Source organism: Ammodytes marinus (genome assembly GCF_949987685.1).
Source record: "Ammodytes marinus genome assembly, chromosome: 17".
NCBI classification, from domain to species: domain Eukaryota; kingdom Metazoa; phylum Chordata; class Actinopteri; order Uranoscopiformes; family Ammodytidae; genus Ammodytes; species Ammodytes marinus.
The window spans coordinates 14,154,316-14,171,302 of NC_137221.1; the positions used below are offsets into that span (position 1 = coordinate 14,154,316).

The 16,987-nt window shown below is 40.2% G+C and overlaps 2 protein-coding genes across 2 annotated transcripts; one reads left to right on the forward strand and one right to left on the reverse strand.

The window, feature by feature from the left end:
* Nucleotides 1-183: 183 nt before the first annotated feature.
* Nucleotides 184-7,429, reverse strand: LOC307264195 (ubiquilin-4-like; the record flags this gene model as incomplete). Its single annotated transcript, XM_080045496.1, has 11 exons — nucleotides 184-1,663; nucleotides 2,117-2,411; nucleotides 2,509-2,624; nucleotides 3,052-3,135; nucleotides 3,718-3,857; nucleotides 3,972-4,194; nucleotides 4,350-4,508; nucleotides 4,653-4,915; nucleotides 5,003-5,151; nucleotides 5,364-5,515; nucleotides 7,235-7,429. 11 exons carry the CDS (start codon nucleotides 7,427-7,429, stop codon nucleotides 1,511-1,513), a joined length of 1,929 nt encoding a protein of 642 aa, XP_079901622.1. The 3' UTR covers nucleotides 184-1,510.
* A 4,473-nt stretch (nucleotides 7,430-11,902) lies between these two features.
* Nucleotides 11,903-12,974, forward strand: LOC307264202 (lens fiber membrane intrinsic protein-like; the record flags this gene model as incomplete). Its single annotated transcript, XM_080045504.1, has 4 exons — nucleotides 11,903-12,077; nucleotides 12,237-12,386; nucleotides 12,485-12,619; nucleotides 12,913-12,974. The coding sequence occupies 4 exons, from the start codon at nucleotides 11,903-11,905 to the stop codon at nucleotides 12,972-12,974; spliced, it is 522 nt and encodes a 173-aa protein (XP_079901630.1).
* Nucleotides 12,975-16,987: the final 4,013 nt, after the last annotated feature.

Genomic DNA, 16,987 nt, shown 5'->3' on the forward strand with positions numbered 1-16,987 from the left:
CTGACTGAGAAATACAGAGTTTTGTGGAGCTGATAGGCTTAATCAACTTTGTGTTAATGCGTGTGGAGATTCTTTGAATGTATCCGACATTTATATAAAACAAATTTACGCACTTAAGCTTTAAAGTTCAGGTGCCTTTTTGCACCATCCCAAGGCTTTAATCAACTGACACAGGGCATAGACTGTTTTTGACCATGTTTTATTTTTTTAGTACAGTACTGTTAAAAGTTAGTTTCAACATGTTCAATTGGGAGATGGATTTATTTTTTCCAGCTGAGGTCAACAGACAGCTATAGAAGCAGTTGCCAAGGTTACCACAACTACAATGCTGAGATTTTCAAAAGAAAGAAGAAAAAAAAAAGACAACCTATAACTTGATTTTAGAAATGTATGGTGCCACCATACTAAAATTGTTTGTAAAGCCTTTACATCATTTATTTATTCTTCACTCACTTGATTTCCATGTTTATTTTATGCGAGACAAATCATTATTATCTCTAGGTACTAACTGCACCTCAAAAAAAAAAGAAAAATATAGAATAAAAAGAAAAAAATCAGATTAAAATGAAAGAAAGCTTTTTTTTTTCATTCATATTCATTTTAACAGTGTCCTTTGCTTCAATGTGATAATTGATTATGGTTACACTTCTGGATGATGATGTGTGGAATTTAATGGGAATTTCTAATTGGACCAACTGAATGGTGGGGTGATATTTGCCGACAATGCTCTTATAGGGAAGGACAGAAGGCACAGCAGTGGTGCCTCAGGAGGAAAAGACACTGTGCACCTGTGACTGGGCACTTTTATCTGGAATGACAAATTACAAGTTGAGGGAAGTGTGGAGGGCGTCATTTTCTGAAGCATTTGCAATAAATAGTGAAAGTTGTTGGGCAGAAAAAGCTATTTATGTAGAATGTCTAGAACAGGGGGGGAAGAGGGAAGGATGAGGTTGAACGCCTGTATGGACAAGATATCTTCCTGCTCTTGTTCAGGAGAACTGTCTGTATAGTGTATACCAGAAGAAATGTTGTTAAATGCTAACAAACTCACAACAGGCCATGTATGAACAACAACCAATCACATCACATGGGTTTAATCTGTATTATGTCAATTGCTCATCTGCAACACTCAACTCCAGTTTTGTGTGAAGAAAACAATGAATGAAAAAATGGTTGGGAATCCCTTTTCAGGACAGGTTTTTTTATCGCTCCTTTTTTCTCTCTGCACCAGAACACCCCTCGCGGTGACAGTGGTTCAGTCCAGCTCTATAGCAGCACTCTGGGACAGAGATCTGGTTGGATGACGCCAAAAAGACAAAGTATGGAAATCTAGGGAATGATCTGAGAACAGATGCAGAATGAAGAGGGTCTTACAGATCCTGCCCACGTCTCTTCTGTAAAGTTTTGGGACATTACACTTAAATTTCTCTTGGTTCTCTGTAGATGCTGGGTATGTTTATGAGTCAGGTGTGTATGCACGTGTCTGTGTGTCAGCATGTACTGTATGTCTTTACGAGGGCTGTGAGCCCAGCAGTCTCTCGATAGCGGCGTTGATGTCTCCTCCAGTAGCGATGAGGGCCTGCAGGTTGGCCTCGCGGTTGATGAAGCCCATGGCGCTCAGCTGGTCCAGCTGGGACTGGAACCGCACCTCTGGGGTCTGGGGCTAAAACGGAGGAAATAATGGAACCTTAAAAAGGTGCACTATGTAGATGTGTCAGATCAGTTAAAATGTTCTAAGGTATGTTCTCATAACTGAAAGATAAACTTTCCCACACAGTAAAATTGGATCCCTGTAGCACTGTGTGGAGTTTTAAAGCTAGCATGAAAGTTGCCGTTTCACTTTCCAGAGCAGCAGGGCTCACAGTTTTGTTTACAAACATATTCTAGTCTTGTGTTATGTAGCAGTTGCCTCAAAATAATTGAGTTTGGATTTATGATATATTTATTCAATACTAAAGATTACATGTAGAGAAAATATGTTTTGTAAACTAACTGCAGGCTCTGCAACTGTAAACATATCACCCTCCTCTGAAACTGCATTGTGCACCTTAAAAAAAATAAAAATAAAAAATCGTACATATTCAAGGATGTCATGTCTGTGCGTGTGTGTGTGTACCATTGCACTCCCTCCTCCAACTCCCCCTCCACCTGCTCCAGCAAACATCTGGAGCATCTGTTGCATCAGCTGCTGCTGGGCGGCGTTGGTTCCCGCACTGCTGGGTGAGGAGGCCGGGTTCTCTGTGGGCAGGCCCCCTCCTGTGGGTATGCCAGGGATTCCACCCGTGGGCATGCCAGGGATTCCACCAGTGGGCATTCCTGGAATTCCGCCAGTGGGCATGCCAGGAATTCCGCCAGTGGGCATGCCAGGAATTCCGCCAGTGGGCATGCCAGGAAGTCCACCTGGCACCAAACTTGGCCAAAATAAAAGACAAAAATTAATTGAAAAAAACAACCCAAAAATCCTTTTGCAGAAAAATGAAATAAGTTTAAGATTTGAAGAGAGCATACCTGGGCATGAGGCCTGGTGCTTCTGTCTGCAGCGTCTGTAGACCCTGTTGGATCTGCATTAGAGCTTGCATGGCCCGGGGATTGGTCATCACTGAGAGGGCTTCTGGGTTCTGCATCTTTAACCGAACAAAGAGTTTGGCAATACATTGACGTATCAATAAAACGAGTAGCAGTCTATTTGCTCTACCTTACCTTAGAAACAATAAATAATAAGTACTGTGAAGAACAAGAAGAAGAACACTTAAGTCACATATGTCTAAATATTGATTTACAATAAATTTACTAGAAGCTTATCAAAACGAATCTAAACTTTTAGCCAAAATATGTATTGCAGATACCTATAATCCAAGAGAAATTTGTTCAGCATGTGCAGAAACATATCAGTGCTAAGTTTCACAACACTTGGGTCAAGGCTGGTTACATATTGCCCCCTATGGGCCAACCAGCATCATTCTTTGTTTTGTCACTGTCTTTATGACATATTGGGGGAGGAGGCCTTCATAATCCTTGTACTGCGTTATGAGAATGCAATGTGTGAGGTACCTGCTGGAGAAAGACGGGCAACTGAGATCTGAACTGTTCCTGCAGCTGTGGGTTTCCAGCAAACAAGGGGTTATTCATCAAAACCTGGTAGAGAGAGACAGAAACAAAAGACAGCCAAGCTAATGTGTCATTCCACAACTGGCTATAATGCTTACTCATTGCAGTTGATACTTGAATGATATATGCTTTATCACCAGCAAAGCCTTTAAAAGTAAATGCCAAAAAAACAGAAGGTAAAAGCTCTGCAGAATCGCATTCGTTCATGTCACCGCTTGCTCAGCACTCCACTGTGAGGTTCTTCTGGTTTGCTGTACAGTCAGCATTGTGTATAACCAAACAAGTCGGCGCTGTGTTGTTTATTCTTTCTTACAGTTCAAATGCAACGAGGCGTAACAGACAATCCCCTTTGTCGAGTGTGCACTAATTAGCTGGGCTTAATGGCCTAATGGCATAACAGGCATTATCCCACTGTTTACAATTCATTACAAACTTCAGCGTCCACACTTATCAATTGAGTCCAGATGAGTTACGCAATCAGAATGTTAAGGCAAGCTTTGAACTCAAATAACCAGGATTTGCACTGTAACATGATAAACATACATGTGTGGTGGGAGATTTCTGTATGGCATGTGTGTATGCAAAAGTGCGTGTGTTTCTGTTTCACACCTGGGAAGCCAACTCTGGATTTGAAGACAGTGACTGCATCATACTGCGCATGTATGGAGCAGACAGCATGTTCTGCATGAGCTGAGGGTTTTCTGAGATCTGCTGCATTAGACTCTGCATGCCCGGGCTGTTGAACATCCCTGCAACGCACAGAAAAGAAAAGTTTATTCTAAGTATATAGTATGTGTATTACAGGTGAGTAAATGAATGGCTGCATGTAGGTGATTTGAGCATCACAGGCTGCTCTGTCTCACCATTGCCCAAACTGCCAGGGTTGATGCCCAGAGGGTTGGACACAGTGGGGTTGGTGCCCCCAGTGGTGCTAGTGCTTCCCGTGGGGCCTCCCCCACTCTCAGAGGGGTTAGAAGAATTCTGTGGCCCCCACGGATTGGGTAGCGGCTCTCGGTTTTCTGTCCGTGATGGCTGGACACCAGACTCATTGTTCCCACCTAAAGCTGAGAATGGGTTGCTACCAAACTACAAGGGGGAAGAGAATAAGACATATTTTCGAAAACACAAATATAGTTGAAACTATGACAAAGGTTATAGAATGTGTAAAGACGATGATCTTTTAACGATGATTAACAGAACAACAAACTAGTATTTGATCACCAAAGATCCTTGCCACATACCTGTTCCCTGGCAGCGCTGAACATGGGTTCCTGGATGTCTGTGTACATCCTCCGCAGGGCATTGTAACCTCCTGGGATGCTCTCCAAGTTGCTCAAAGCCCGGTCCTGGTTCCGCATCATTTCCTGCATCATGGCTGGGTTCCTGGCCAGCTCCATGGTCTGTGAGGTGAGATAAAAGGCAGCAAATGTTTATGTAAAAATGTTTTGAAAAATAGTTTTAAAAAATGCAAAGGGAGAGCAAAGCCATGCCTGTGTTATAACTAGCTTAGTAAGCGGTGTACAGTCCCTCTCCATCCCCTTTACCTGTCTCATGAGCTCTGGGTTGTTGAGCATGTGGGAGATCTCAGGGTTGCGTTCCATCAGCGTCTGCATCTGAGGGTTGGCCATGATCATCTGTCTCATCAGGTCCGGGTTGGACATCATGTTCTGCACTAGCGGGTTCTCCATGATCTGAGAGAGCATCTCTGGGTTGGACATGAGCTGCCTCTGCATCTGCTGCTGCAGTTCCATGAAGTTAGCCGAGCCCATGCCCATGTTAGACAGACCAGCCAGGTCACCGAAGCCAGCTGAGGAAGGCAAGAGGTGTTGGGTGACGGGTTCCTCACATTGAACTAATACATGGTGTTTGAATGTAAAACAGTGTTTGGACTTACTGAGTATGTTGGGCGTCTGTGTGGGAGGTGGGGCGGTGCCAGCAGAGCCTGCTGTGGAGGAGGAGTTGGTACCCGGACTAGAGGTGGAGTTATTGCCTGCTTGAGTGGTGGTTGAGCTAGAGGCAGAGGTGCTACCGCCATCTCCTGGCCTACAGGAATCATTTGTACACATATGACAAATTCAGTCATTTAGTGAGTTGATGTGTGTAGGCTGAGCACAATCAACTTATTAAACATAAATGCAACAATAGATGCAGTTCACCGATTTGTCGATCAAGACTGTATTGCAAGGCAAATTAATCGTTCTCACAGGCCTGATACCCATTGAACCAACATTCTTTGAGACATCACGTCGCCTTACTTGTGTGCTGTCTTTATGACTAAGTGAACCGTCAGGCCGTCCTTGATGCCATGTTGGCTCAGGCTGTCGCCATCCTTCAAGATCTTCCCCGCGAAAATCAGAACCAACTGGTCCTGTTTGGCTTTGAACCGCCTTGAGATCTCTTCTTTGAACTAAAAGGTGGAAATAAATAAAAGAGATGAGAAAGGAATTGGGACCAAGAGGGCGTAAAAGAACAGGAAATTAAATGGCTGATATTAAAAATCAGATGGTCACACCTCAGTAGGGCTGGTTTCTGCTTGGCTGCAACCTTCGGACTTCTAATTTCCATGAGAAACCTACATACTTTTCCTATTAGCAAGGATCTTAACTCTCCTAATCTGCAAAATCACTGTTACTATTTGACCATTGCATAAGGTAAAATTAGCACAAACAATGTTCTTATCCTAACAGAGGCTGCTCTCTTTTAGATATGTATCTTCACTCGAGTCTTAACACTGAAGTCCAATCAGCTTTTTTTGTAGGGTTGATATGGCCTGACAGTAAAAGTTTAACAATTGCAACAGATGAACAAGGATGACACAAGTCATGCATATCATCCACAGGGCATCTACTTGTGCTATGTCCATGGACAAATTATATGACGAGAACAGCTTTCTTTAGAGCTTCTTCTGCTGAAAATGTAATATAGATATAATTCTTTCAAAAAGTCCCTTAAATAAAACATGTGTGAATCTCACATAGATGTTCTTATTTCTACATTATATTTTTGAACATATTTAGTTTTATTATTTTCTGTCAGTTTGGTTTTATTGTCTTTCAGGTGTAACATCATCATTTGACATATATTCTGAAGTTAATGTGGGTTTTTTCTTCTTGTTGTTCTGTGTCTAGTGATTTTAAAAAGTAGATTACTTTATTATGGTTTTGTGTGCAACCCTGGATGCCTATCAACCACTCTCTGGTAGCTGATGGGGACCCACAAAGAGAAAAAAGAATGCTGTTATTCACGTTATTTCCCAACTTAACAACACTGAATGCATGCAAGGGAACACAGGGAATGCAAAATATTCTCATTATGCATAATCAAAAATAAAGCTGAAGACTACATATAGGCTACTTGTAGGTCAGAGATGAAAGTCCAATGTTTAAACATAAAACAAGTTAATACAAAGCCTTGAAACACACAACCAGATGAAAAAATGGCTGGCTTCTTGAAACCACAACGTGTTTGTAACTTGGTAATAGCTTGAGCAGGCGTGTGACGAAACAAAAGTATCTATGATCTGATTTTGGCTATATGGATTGCATTATCGTTTCCCTGCGACACGTCGGCAAGACAACAGTAGTTAAGGGAGTTATTCCCTAGGAAGCTGAATGACTCAGTGGAAGCATGGAGAATGTTCTAGAGAGATAGCAAAGCTTTAGCATGTTCAAATGGTGTTCAGCTGGAATGGGAAACGAAAGCAAGTCGATATCTCACCCAACCCAAACCACATCCATGTTTCTATCGGCCCATTCTTACGTTGCAGAAGGCACAGCTAGAGCGCAGCCCGTCAGCTGACACTTGTTTGGCTACACACAATTAGCTGAAGCAGAGTTGGCTAACTAGCTTACTGTTACCGTTAGCTGGCTAGCCGGTTAGCCGTTTCACCTACTAACGTGCTTATTTCTTTCTATTCGATGTCAACAACGTTTAAAACACCGAGTGGTTGTTAAACCAATCAATAATACTGTACCTACACACAACCCATTCGATTTTACACACTATCAGTTCGCCGGTTAAAGTGACGACGGATGCTAACACGGCTAACTAGCCTCCTAGCTGAAGTTGTGGGTAGGGGCATGACGTTGGGGCATCAGGCAGCTCCCCGCGTGCGAAATCTACACACCTGAGTGACAGAGGCATCTTCTGCGATGGCGATTTCTTCTTTGTCTTTAGGGGTTTTCACTGTGACCTTAATAATAGTTCCCTCCAAAGCTTCAGGATTATCATTGTTGTTATTACCAGGATCTGCGGCGCCTTGGTCAGCCATCTTTACTCCGCCGATGGAACAGCTCGGGTCTGGCGTCAGCTTCCGGGTCATAAGAGGTCACAATTATTTCCAGAACGAATCTCAAAAGTTCCCACGTCTGCTGCTCATGCTTGTCCATTTCAAGTACGAGGCAAATTCTAAATTGACCATTGCACCTTTTGTAATGTAGTCTAACCTATAATCAGTGGTGTAAAAAAAATAGGCTACCTGAAAGTCATACTTGTTGAGAGTCTAAAGATAGCTTACCTTACTAGAAGAATGACGGTTAGAAGTCACAAGTCACCTAAACCAATTGAGTAAAAATACAAAAGTAGCCTATCTGATTTTAAAAGTATTTAAGTATCAAGAGTATTTGTATCAGTATAATCAGGATGGAAATGTAGCCTACTTCAAGTATTAAAGGTAAAAGTGACTGTTCCACTATAATAGGCTATATTAGGTTATTATTATGAATGAATGATTTAATTAATGATTTTATTTTTTATATAGAATATGAACAGCACTCTGTGGCATACATTAAAATACATAAATAGCCAGGGATAACACAAAAAAGCCCGAAGGCTTATTTCCATTGTGGTCCCTACACTGACCTACTAATCGTGCATTCATTTAAAAGCAGAGGTTGTAGCTGGAAATAAACTCCAGATAGGCCTACATTTGATTTTCATTGTAGATTTAAGTATTTATTCATTTTATTCAAATATTGGTTGTTTGTTTGGAAATATGGAACTGACTGAAAGGAAAAGCAGCAGATTTGAGAAGTTGGAACCATGAAACTTTGTATAAAAATGACTATTCCGATCACTCATAAAAATGTAGCCTACTCCAGTTAAATAGATAGCAAGATTTGTGGGGATAGATCCTTTTTCTTGTTGATCTATATAGTCTTGCTTCTCTTTGTCTGCTTTCCTCCGGTTTCCTATATATGCAACGTGATTAAGAAATGGCTGTTTATTTGTCTTACAAATAATTGAGTTATTTTATTTATTTATTCTAAAAACAAAAAAAATATTGCAAGGCTGATGTTAGGCCTATATGTTTCCCCTGACTGTTGATACAGGTTTATGTTAGGACCCTACATCAGAGCTAAACAGGCATTCTGAAAATGTAGAAACAATAAGGCCAAGTCATTAAAAGGGAACACATTGCTTTAAAATGATTAAATTTTCTCAAATGTGAGTATTTGATGCTTTCCCCTATTTTAAACCATTGTACATTAAATAGTGTTGGGTTTTGGACTGTTGGTGGACTGGTTCCAAACATGACATTTGAAGACGTCAACTTGGGCTCTGGCATATTATGACCTTTTTACAGAAGTCACCAACATTAAATGGCTTATTCAAAAATATACTGGACCCATAAATTGAAAACATTTGACACATGTTTTAGTGCTTTGGTATGCTACATTTTGAGTCTATACAGTTAGCACGATGTCAGCCCTAAATTGCTGCATCATGCTTATTATCCAAATTTCTAGGATTGGGGTGATTTGTGCCAAAGGGCCTAGGTGAGTTATAAGTAAGTAAGTAAGTAAAATGTATTTATAAAAGCACATTTATGACAGTTCGCACTGTCCAAAGTGCTGTACATAGTGCATTCAGTAGGTAAACAATGAAGGTAAAATAACAATAACCAAAATAAAAGACGTAAAGCCCATACATCCACATAAACACAGATAGTAGTGCAGAGGTAAGATAGTAAATGGGGAGGAAACACCAGGGTGTACATATGGGTTTTGAGCCTTGATTTAAAGGCAGAAATGTAGGGGGAATCACATTTGTCAGGTGGCAGTTGGTTCCACAACCACGGAGCAACTAGTGCAAAGTACATTTCTGAGAGTTGTGCCAGTGGCATGGCTGTATACGCTGGTCACCAAAAGAAAGTGATTGTCTACAGTAGCTCAGAAGAGAGTGACATCTCAATTCCACTTAACGACACCACTGATGAGAGTTCAGATGGCCAGAAAGATGATGATGGTGACTTTGTCATTGTGAGCTTTGCAGGTAAAACCATTAGATCTGCTAGGCCTTGTTTAAGAAAATCGTCCTTCAATCTTTGTCAACTATTTACTTTTTTTTACTTTAAATACACCTTAAATAAGTGATTGTCTAATGGATTTGTCTTGCATTACAGTTTATGAGATGTATAGCAATGGCACAATTTACCCCAAGGTATACTCTCCAACCGCACAACTTACACCACACCGGGGGCAAGTTGTGCAACAAGACAACTTTATTCCAGATCCAAAGTTTTTATTGCCAGGGATGCACAACACCCTGAAATATATGTACATATTTGAGTTGGAGACTTTACTGTCAAGGCCTTACTTTAAAGTCACTTTGAGTGAAAAGTTGCACAACTTAGGCCACTCTCCCCTACAACCTAAAATCACAAATTTTACTCAAAGAGCTTAATAGTCTGTTGTCAATGGTACTTTTTTTGCCTTTGCTATTTATTAAAAACAACACATAAAAAATATCGTAGGCTTTGCTCCAGCAGTCAGACATTGGAGCACGTGTTCAACAAAGTTCTGCTCACATTTGAGTTTAAAATTGCAACATTCTTCCAGAAATACTTAATAAACCAATCGAATATCAAATTAACATTTGATCTTGGAGTCTTAAAAAAAGGTTTTGACTATGATTGCATATAATGGATTGCTATTGTTAATCTGTTATATCCTCACTCACAGATGCGACTGAATTTAAAGAGACACATTGCCCCATTTAACATGTAACGTTACTATTAAAGGAAGACTGAAACATCTTATGCTCAACCATACATCCAAACACTCGCAGAAATGTTTAGAATATCCAGCAATCAATTGCATTTTTTGTAATTGCCTGTGTGTTGGAGAGCTCAAGACAGGGCAGGCATGCTTGTGTATTTAATTTTGTGTTTTTGTGAGTCACATAAGTTGCTGAAAAATTATGGTAAATTTCAGGATATTAAAATGTATATTGAACCTTAGTTAGGACAATGCTATAGTAAGAGGGAGAGAAAACGCTGTCTGTATAGATCACTCCCTCTATATGTGTTACTCCACAACGCCACAGTGTGACAGCGCTGAAAGAAAAGTGTGTGTTTCAGCATGTCACATTGACACAGACAGTCCTGCATACCTATGCATATCCCCGGTTCTAGAGTACACCATTTATAAACAAACAACCCCACCACCCCCTAAAAGGAAATATGGACCAACAATCCTGTTACAAGGCCCCCAAACCTGCTTTCATCGACAGAAAAAAACGAGGGGACAACTTTTGTGGTTGTATTGTCTGTGACTCTCCCCATCATGAAAAAACCCTCTCTCTCTCTCCCTCTCTCTCTCTCTCTCTCTCTCTCTCTCTCTCTCTCTCTCTCTCTCTCTCTCTCTCTTTTCCCATCCACACGTTTCTATCTTACTCTCTGAGAGGTGGGCAGTAAAGAGGGCATATTTCCAGAAACAAGGTAAGGGATCGAATTACATGGTGTGGCTTTTTTTGTTTGTTTGTATATCCAGAGCAATACATTTTCATCTGCAATGAGATGACTGTGATTGGACAGAGGCTGGCAGAATTAGATAAAACCTCAGTTTTGCTAAGCAAGCACTGCCAGCACATGAGGATTGCTAGGGAAGGGGAACAACAGCAAACAATCTGCAACATTATAGCTTTTACTGGTCCTGCTTGGCACCTGTTGAATATAGATGTATCCACTAAAGCAGAGGTAAATATGTTTGATAAAAAATATGAGTACAATAGTTAAAAATCAAGGGGTAAAAGCAGCCCTAAAGGTGTGGTCAATTCGAATTGATGTTCAGATAATATAGATAAATATTTTCAGTTTGGATGGTTGTTTTTAGTATATGTATTTAGGGCTGCAACTAACGATTATTTTGATATCGATTAATCTGTTGATTATTTTCTCGATTAATCTATTATTAATCGATTGATGTTTTGGCCCGTAAAATGTCAGAAAATGGTGAGAAAAGTTGATCAATGTTGACGTCCTCAAACATATTTTTATGTATAAAACACAAAGATATTTCAGTTTAATGTCATAATAGGATTAAAGAAACCAGAAAATATTCACATTTGAGAAGCTGAAATCAGAGAATTTGGAATTTTTTTATTAAAAAATGACTTGAAACGATTAATCGATTATCAAAATAGTTGGTGATTTTTTAATAATTGATTAATAATCAATTTGTCGATTAATCGTTGCAGCTCTATATGTATTTCACTGTTTTATTATTGTGGAATAGCTTTAGGATGAGCTGGTATCCTGTGTTTTTGTCCAACCTATAGCTACTAATTAACATTTATTTTGACTGATTACATTATAACATCACCTTTTTATATATATATCCTTTGTTAGGTCTACAGGTAAAGAAATGCATGAACATGTTGAGCACTAATACATTTTTAAAGATACCTCATGTTTTTTCCTTGTACATGTATATAAAGCTATACCCTTGACTTCCATGATTTTTCCTGTCTACGTTGCAGTAGCTCTGCAGCGGGCCCGTTATCTCAGCTCAAGATGTACAGCTTCATGGGAGGAGGCCTGTTCTGTGCTATAGTCGGTAATATCCTGCTGGTGGTCTCCACTGCCACCGACTACTGGATGCAGTACCGTCTCTCTGGAAACTATGCCCACCAGGGTCTGTGGAGGTACTGCATGTCCAACAAGTGCTACATGCAGACTGACAGCATAGGTAAGAAGCAAAGAGGCATAGCCTTTCGAACTCTAACCTCACTAAAATAAAAATGAACCTAACAGACATTGTGTATACTTACAGGTATATAAAGGTGTGTAGTAGTGACATTCGTTTGGATGACATATATTCAATGATTTTCTGCCTGTTTCCTTCCAGCCTACTGGAATGCCACCAGGGCCTTTATGATCCTGTCGGGGATGTCGTGTTTTGCGGGCATCATCGCTGGCATCATGTCCTTCTCTCACTTCTCCTCCTTTGAAAGGTTCAACCGCTCCTTTGCTGCAGGAATCATGTTTTTTGTCTCCAGTGAGTCTTGTTTTCTTCTAAATGACCACACACAAACATGCACATACTCTTACCTCAAGCCTAACTGACCTGTACGTCCCTATCCCCCCGCCTCTTAGCTTTCTTTGTTCTGTTGGGTATGGCCATTTACACTGGAGTGACAGTCAACTTCCTGGGGAGGCGCTTCGGTGACTGGCGCTTCTCCTGGTCCTACATATTAGGCTGGGTGGCCATGCTCATGACCTTCTTTGCAGGTGAGGAAAGAGTCAATCTGTGTGTCCAGACATAAACCTAATTATTTTTTATCATTCCTATATTTAAGATAATAATATGAAGTCATAATGACACAGTATGGGTCAAATGTTAATTTATATTTCCAATGATAGTTCAGGCTGAAATACATTTAATGTAAAAACTGACTCAACAAATTGGATATCAGAAGCACCTTTAACCCCTCTCGAAGCTGGATTGTTAAATTATGATTGTATTGAATGTCATTTTGCGATCATACATCACCAAATACATGGTGTCTGTCCGTCTGTTGCAGGTATTTTCTACATATGTGCCTACAGAATGTGTGAATGCAGGAGAGGGAATCGCCCACGCTAGAGGGAGACGGACAGTTTGTACAAGATTAATTAATCAAAAAAAGAGGATGATGCCACTTTGAATTGAGGACGAGGAGGAGGCAGTGTTGACTGATCTACTGAAGAGATGACGTCTGATGCTGCTCCTGGAGCCCTTTGCCGTAGGTCACGATTGGAATAGTCACGATTATAGCGCAGGGGATAAACAAACCTAATAAAACTAATCACGTGTCCTAATATTGTAAAGTGATATTGGTGTTATTTAATTTACTCTATCAGATGATTTTTTTTAAATACTTGTTGTAATTTGGCTCACTTAATAAAGTTGGTCCTCACATGTTAGTGTTATTTCTGCTGCTGTACTGACAGACCAACAGAAGATGGCAGCACTATAACACTCCCCTAACAGCACTAGAGCACAGCCTGGATTTGATGAGGGATCTGGGCATTGTGTTACAGATTAAATCAGGGTCAAATATCTGATAAGATTTAAGAAACTTTGGTCCTTTATCTTCAGCCATAATCCTCCTCTGTATCTTTACATTGTACTCCTACTTCAGCATCACAGACAACTGAAATTAATTCCCAGGAAATTCTTCACAGTCTCAGCGGAAATATACTGTGTAAAGGTATGGAATGTAGAAATATTAGTCTACAAATACATCAAAGTTGAAGAGTACATATGTTTGCCGAAGGATCTCCCCCGAAGCTATTTGATTTGGTTCTGCCTCAGTAATTCTGACAAGGATTCCCTCAGACTAATATTGGGATGTATGTTCTTTATTATAGGTTGTTGTTCATGGGAAAGGGCTTTGCCTCTGGCAACCAACGTTATCTTCCACAACATGTTTGTTGAAGTTCCCCTAGAACACTCAAGTACAGACAGCCCATGGAAAAGTGGTGGGAGGCTGATTCTGTTGTGTTGTTGTGTGTGCATGGTCCAAACAAGGCTACAAAGAATGTGAGAAGAAGATGGCGTTCCTGGACCGGGACACCAGGGTGGGGTCTCCATGGCCACTGATTGTTTGACTGCCTCTGTCTTTAATAACCACTTCCTGTCTTTTTTCTTGGTACCCGTCTATTCCTCACAATCAGCTGAGAGGAGCGGAGCAGTAGCCGCTGAGGTAATGAGTGCTTTGGCTGTTTGGTGACGCAGAAACAATGAGAGAAATGTAAACACTGGACAGATCCCTTGATCCAAGTTTCCAAGCTCAGTCCCTGTGCTGTTGTGAAGAGATAAGCTCCGTAATATTGTGTGCTTTCTCTCCAGATTCTTTCATAAGCCACTCCAAAGCCCCGTCTTGAGAGCCTGTGGGATTACTTGGCAAAATGTCACATTTTAGCAAATAACAATGGGAAGTAATAATTGAGGGCCGTAGTGATTTCTTCATTCATCCATCCTTTTCCATATGCATGAAGTAAATTGTGAGCAATTATCACAATGTATGTTTGAAAATAAAGAGTGGGTGTTTAAGGATTATAAGCAAAGAATGAAAAGTATTTTAAGTTTTTATAGGTCAAAGTCCTGGGGCCTCATTTATAACGGTGTGCGTAGAAACCATCCTAAAACATTGCGTCCGCAGAAAGCCAAAAATGTGCTGCGCAAAAAAAAATTCAGATTTATAAAACTGTGCGGCGCACAGTTGCACGCAATCTTCCCTTTATAAATACCCACCTGCGGTGAATTGTGCGCAGACGATCTCCACCCCGTGTCCTCCCACTTCACCTCCCAGTTTCATCCCACAATCTACCATACATGGCGAATGCTAAATAGCTCCTGAATATGATGACGCACTTAATAAGCACGGAATTTTGACTGACATGAGGAAAAAAGGGAGGCAACGCGGCCGCAAAGAAAGCGACTGTGAAGGCAGAAAGCCTGTGACGTCGTGCATGTGCTGCAGAAACTGGCACACACACATACACACCCGCGCGCTTATCACATATCATGATTGGCACAGTCGTTGTAGCCTAGTCTTTGTAAAGCAGTTTCGCCCAACTTTGTAGGCTACTGTATGAAATATCACGTATTAGCGTAGGCCTACCTGTAGTCCTATATGTAGGCCTATATAAAATATGGTGTGACAAGTGAAATAATGCCTATAGTCAATTCGAGAGAATTGTTTATCTCCCGTGAGATCCACACATTTCCAACAACGTCAGATTAGGCTATAGTTATATCTTCCAGGGTAAATTGTTATGGGAAAGAGATGTGTGTAATGATTTGCTAAATTCATAACATGATTTTATCTAACGAAATTACAGTTTTAATTAATATATGTTGGTCTTAACTTTGTACAAAACTACTTTTTACACACCTCTTAAAATTTGCTCTCCCGCTGGCCACTCACGGAAACACCTCCCGACGTATAGGATATTATTATAAAGTAGCGCTATAAGATTCAACTTATAAAATATAACCAAAGCATGTAGACCTAGGCTACTTGATAAGTAATTCAACCTACATCACAACTGCATGCCATAGACTACAGTAGCCATATATTCACAACTATAGGTAAGCTTATATATTTTATTGACTAAATATATTGGGTGCCAAGCATAATTTGTCTGTGTTTTTCTGATGACTGAGCTTTATTTCGTGGTGTTGCCATTGAGTGTCGCTGATTCCCCGAGTCAGGAAAACCTTGCGGTAGCTCTACGCATGGTCGAAGGTTGGCGTAGGAATACGCACACTTCTCCGCAAATAATGTCTTTATAAATACCAACGTTTGCCACCGCACATTTTCCCGCAAATTTCTTCCCGTCTACGCAAGGTTTTTGTGCGCCGCAAGCTTTATAAATGAGGCCCCTGGTCTTTTCTTCAGCGCAGAAAATCACAACCGCAAGTTGAGTATTTTAACTGCAGTAACAAAGCTTACACCACAAAACTTAATTTTCTTGGTATTAATGCTGTGAGAGAGAAAATATGAGAATGTTATTTGCTAATTCTGTCATATATGTGCAATATTAGCGTGCTTTATTGTAATGGACAATTCTCTTGCTCAGAGAAAAATTGTTTTTTAGGACTGAATACAAGCTTGGATAATGCAACAAGGGAGAAGTTTTACTTTAAAGCAGCTCACGTGTTACCATCAGAAAAAGTAAACAATAAATGTATAGTTAAAGTAAACGTGTAACTCAAAAATGGTAAATGTATGTTTGCTCAAATCTCATAAACTTAAACATTTCTTAGGTCAGTTATTCAATGCAGGAATGCAAGGTTAAGGTCACATCCAAGCACAGCAGGTCTGCTCACCCTGCTATTGAACTGACATGGTGCCAGTGAAAACACCCGGTAGTTTTCACTGACAAGAGCCTGTTGATATATGTGACAATTTGCTTAATATGTCTCGTTTTACAGACCTGCAATTTCTCTCACTTCAAACAGGGGGATGTCCTCTCTCCAGGTCAGAACACTCTCTCTCCGAGGCAGATGTTCACCCAGGTGTTCATGTGGGACACGGACACACAGATATGTAAAGAGAGGTCGATAGGTTTACACGTGAATGATGGTGAGAGAGTGAGATTACATTTAGTAGATTTATGGATTCCAATTGAATAATCAAAGAAAGGAAATAAATGTACGTGAAAAGAAAACACGCAAGACAGAGAGACAGAGTTCAGTTGTAACATGTAGGTTTGTCTGTGTCTACACTCTTTTTATATCTATGATTGTATCAAAAAAGGTTTTTATTAGCATTATTCACACTGTAAAGCTTTGTGAAGCCTGAATTGTGTCATAAGACATCACAAATGTACACAAGCCAGATCCAAGACAGTCTATGAATGGAGAAAAACACAACTGTTACAACTTGAACAATTGGATAAAAAATTACTTTTTTTTCTTGTTTTGTATAAATCCAATAATCACTGGCAAAAAATGTACTATATAATACTAGATTTAGAGTAAATGCTAATGGAGTCCATCTTAATTCCGAAATCAATCTCATCCGATTTACAATTCTTATTAGCTTCATGTGGCTCATATAGCCTATACCGTTAATACGTATGTGCAAAGTTATAATGGGTTATGCA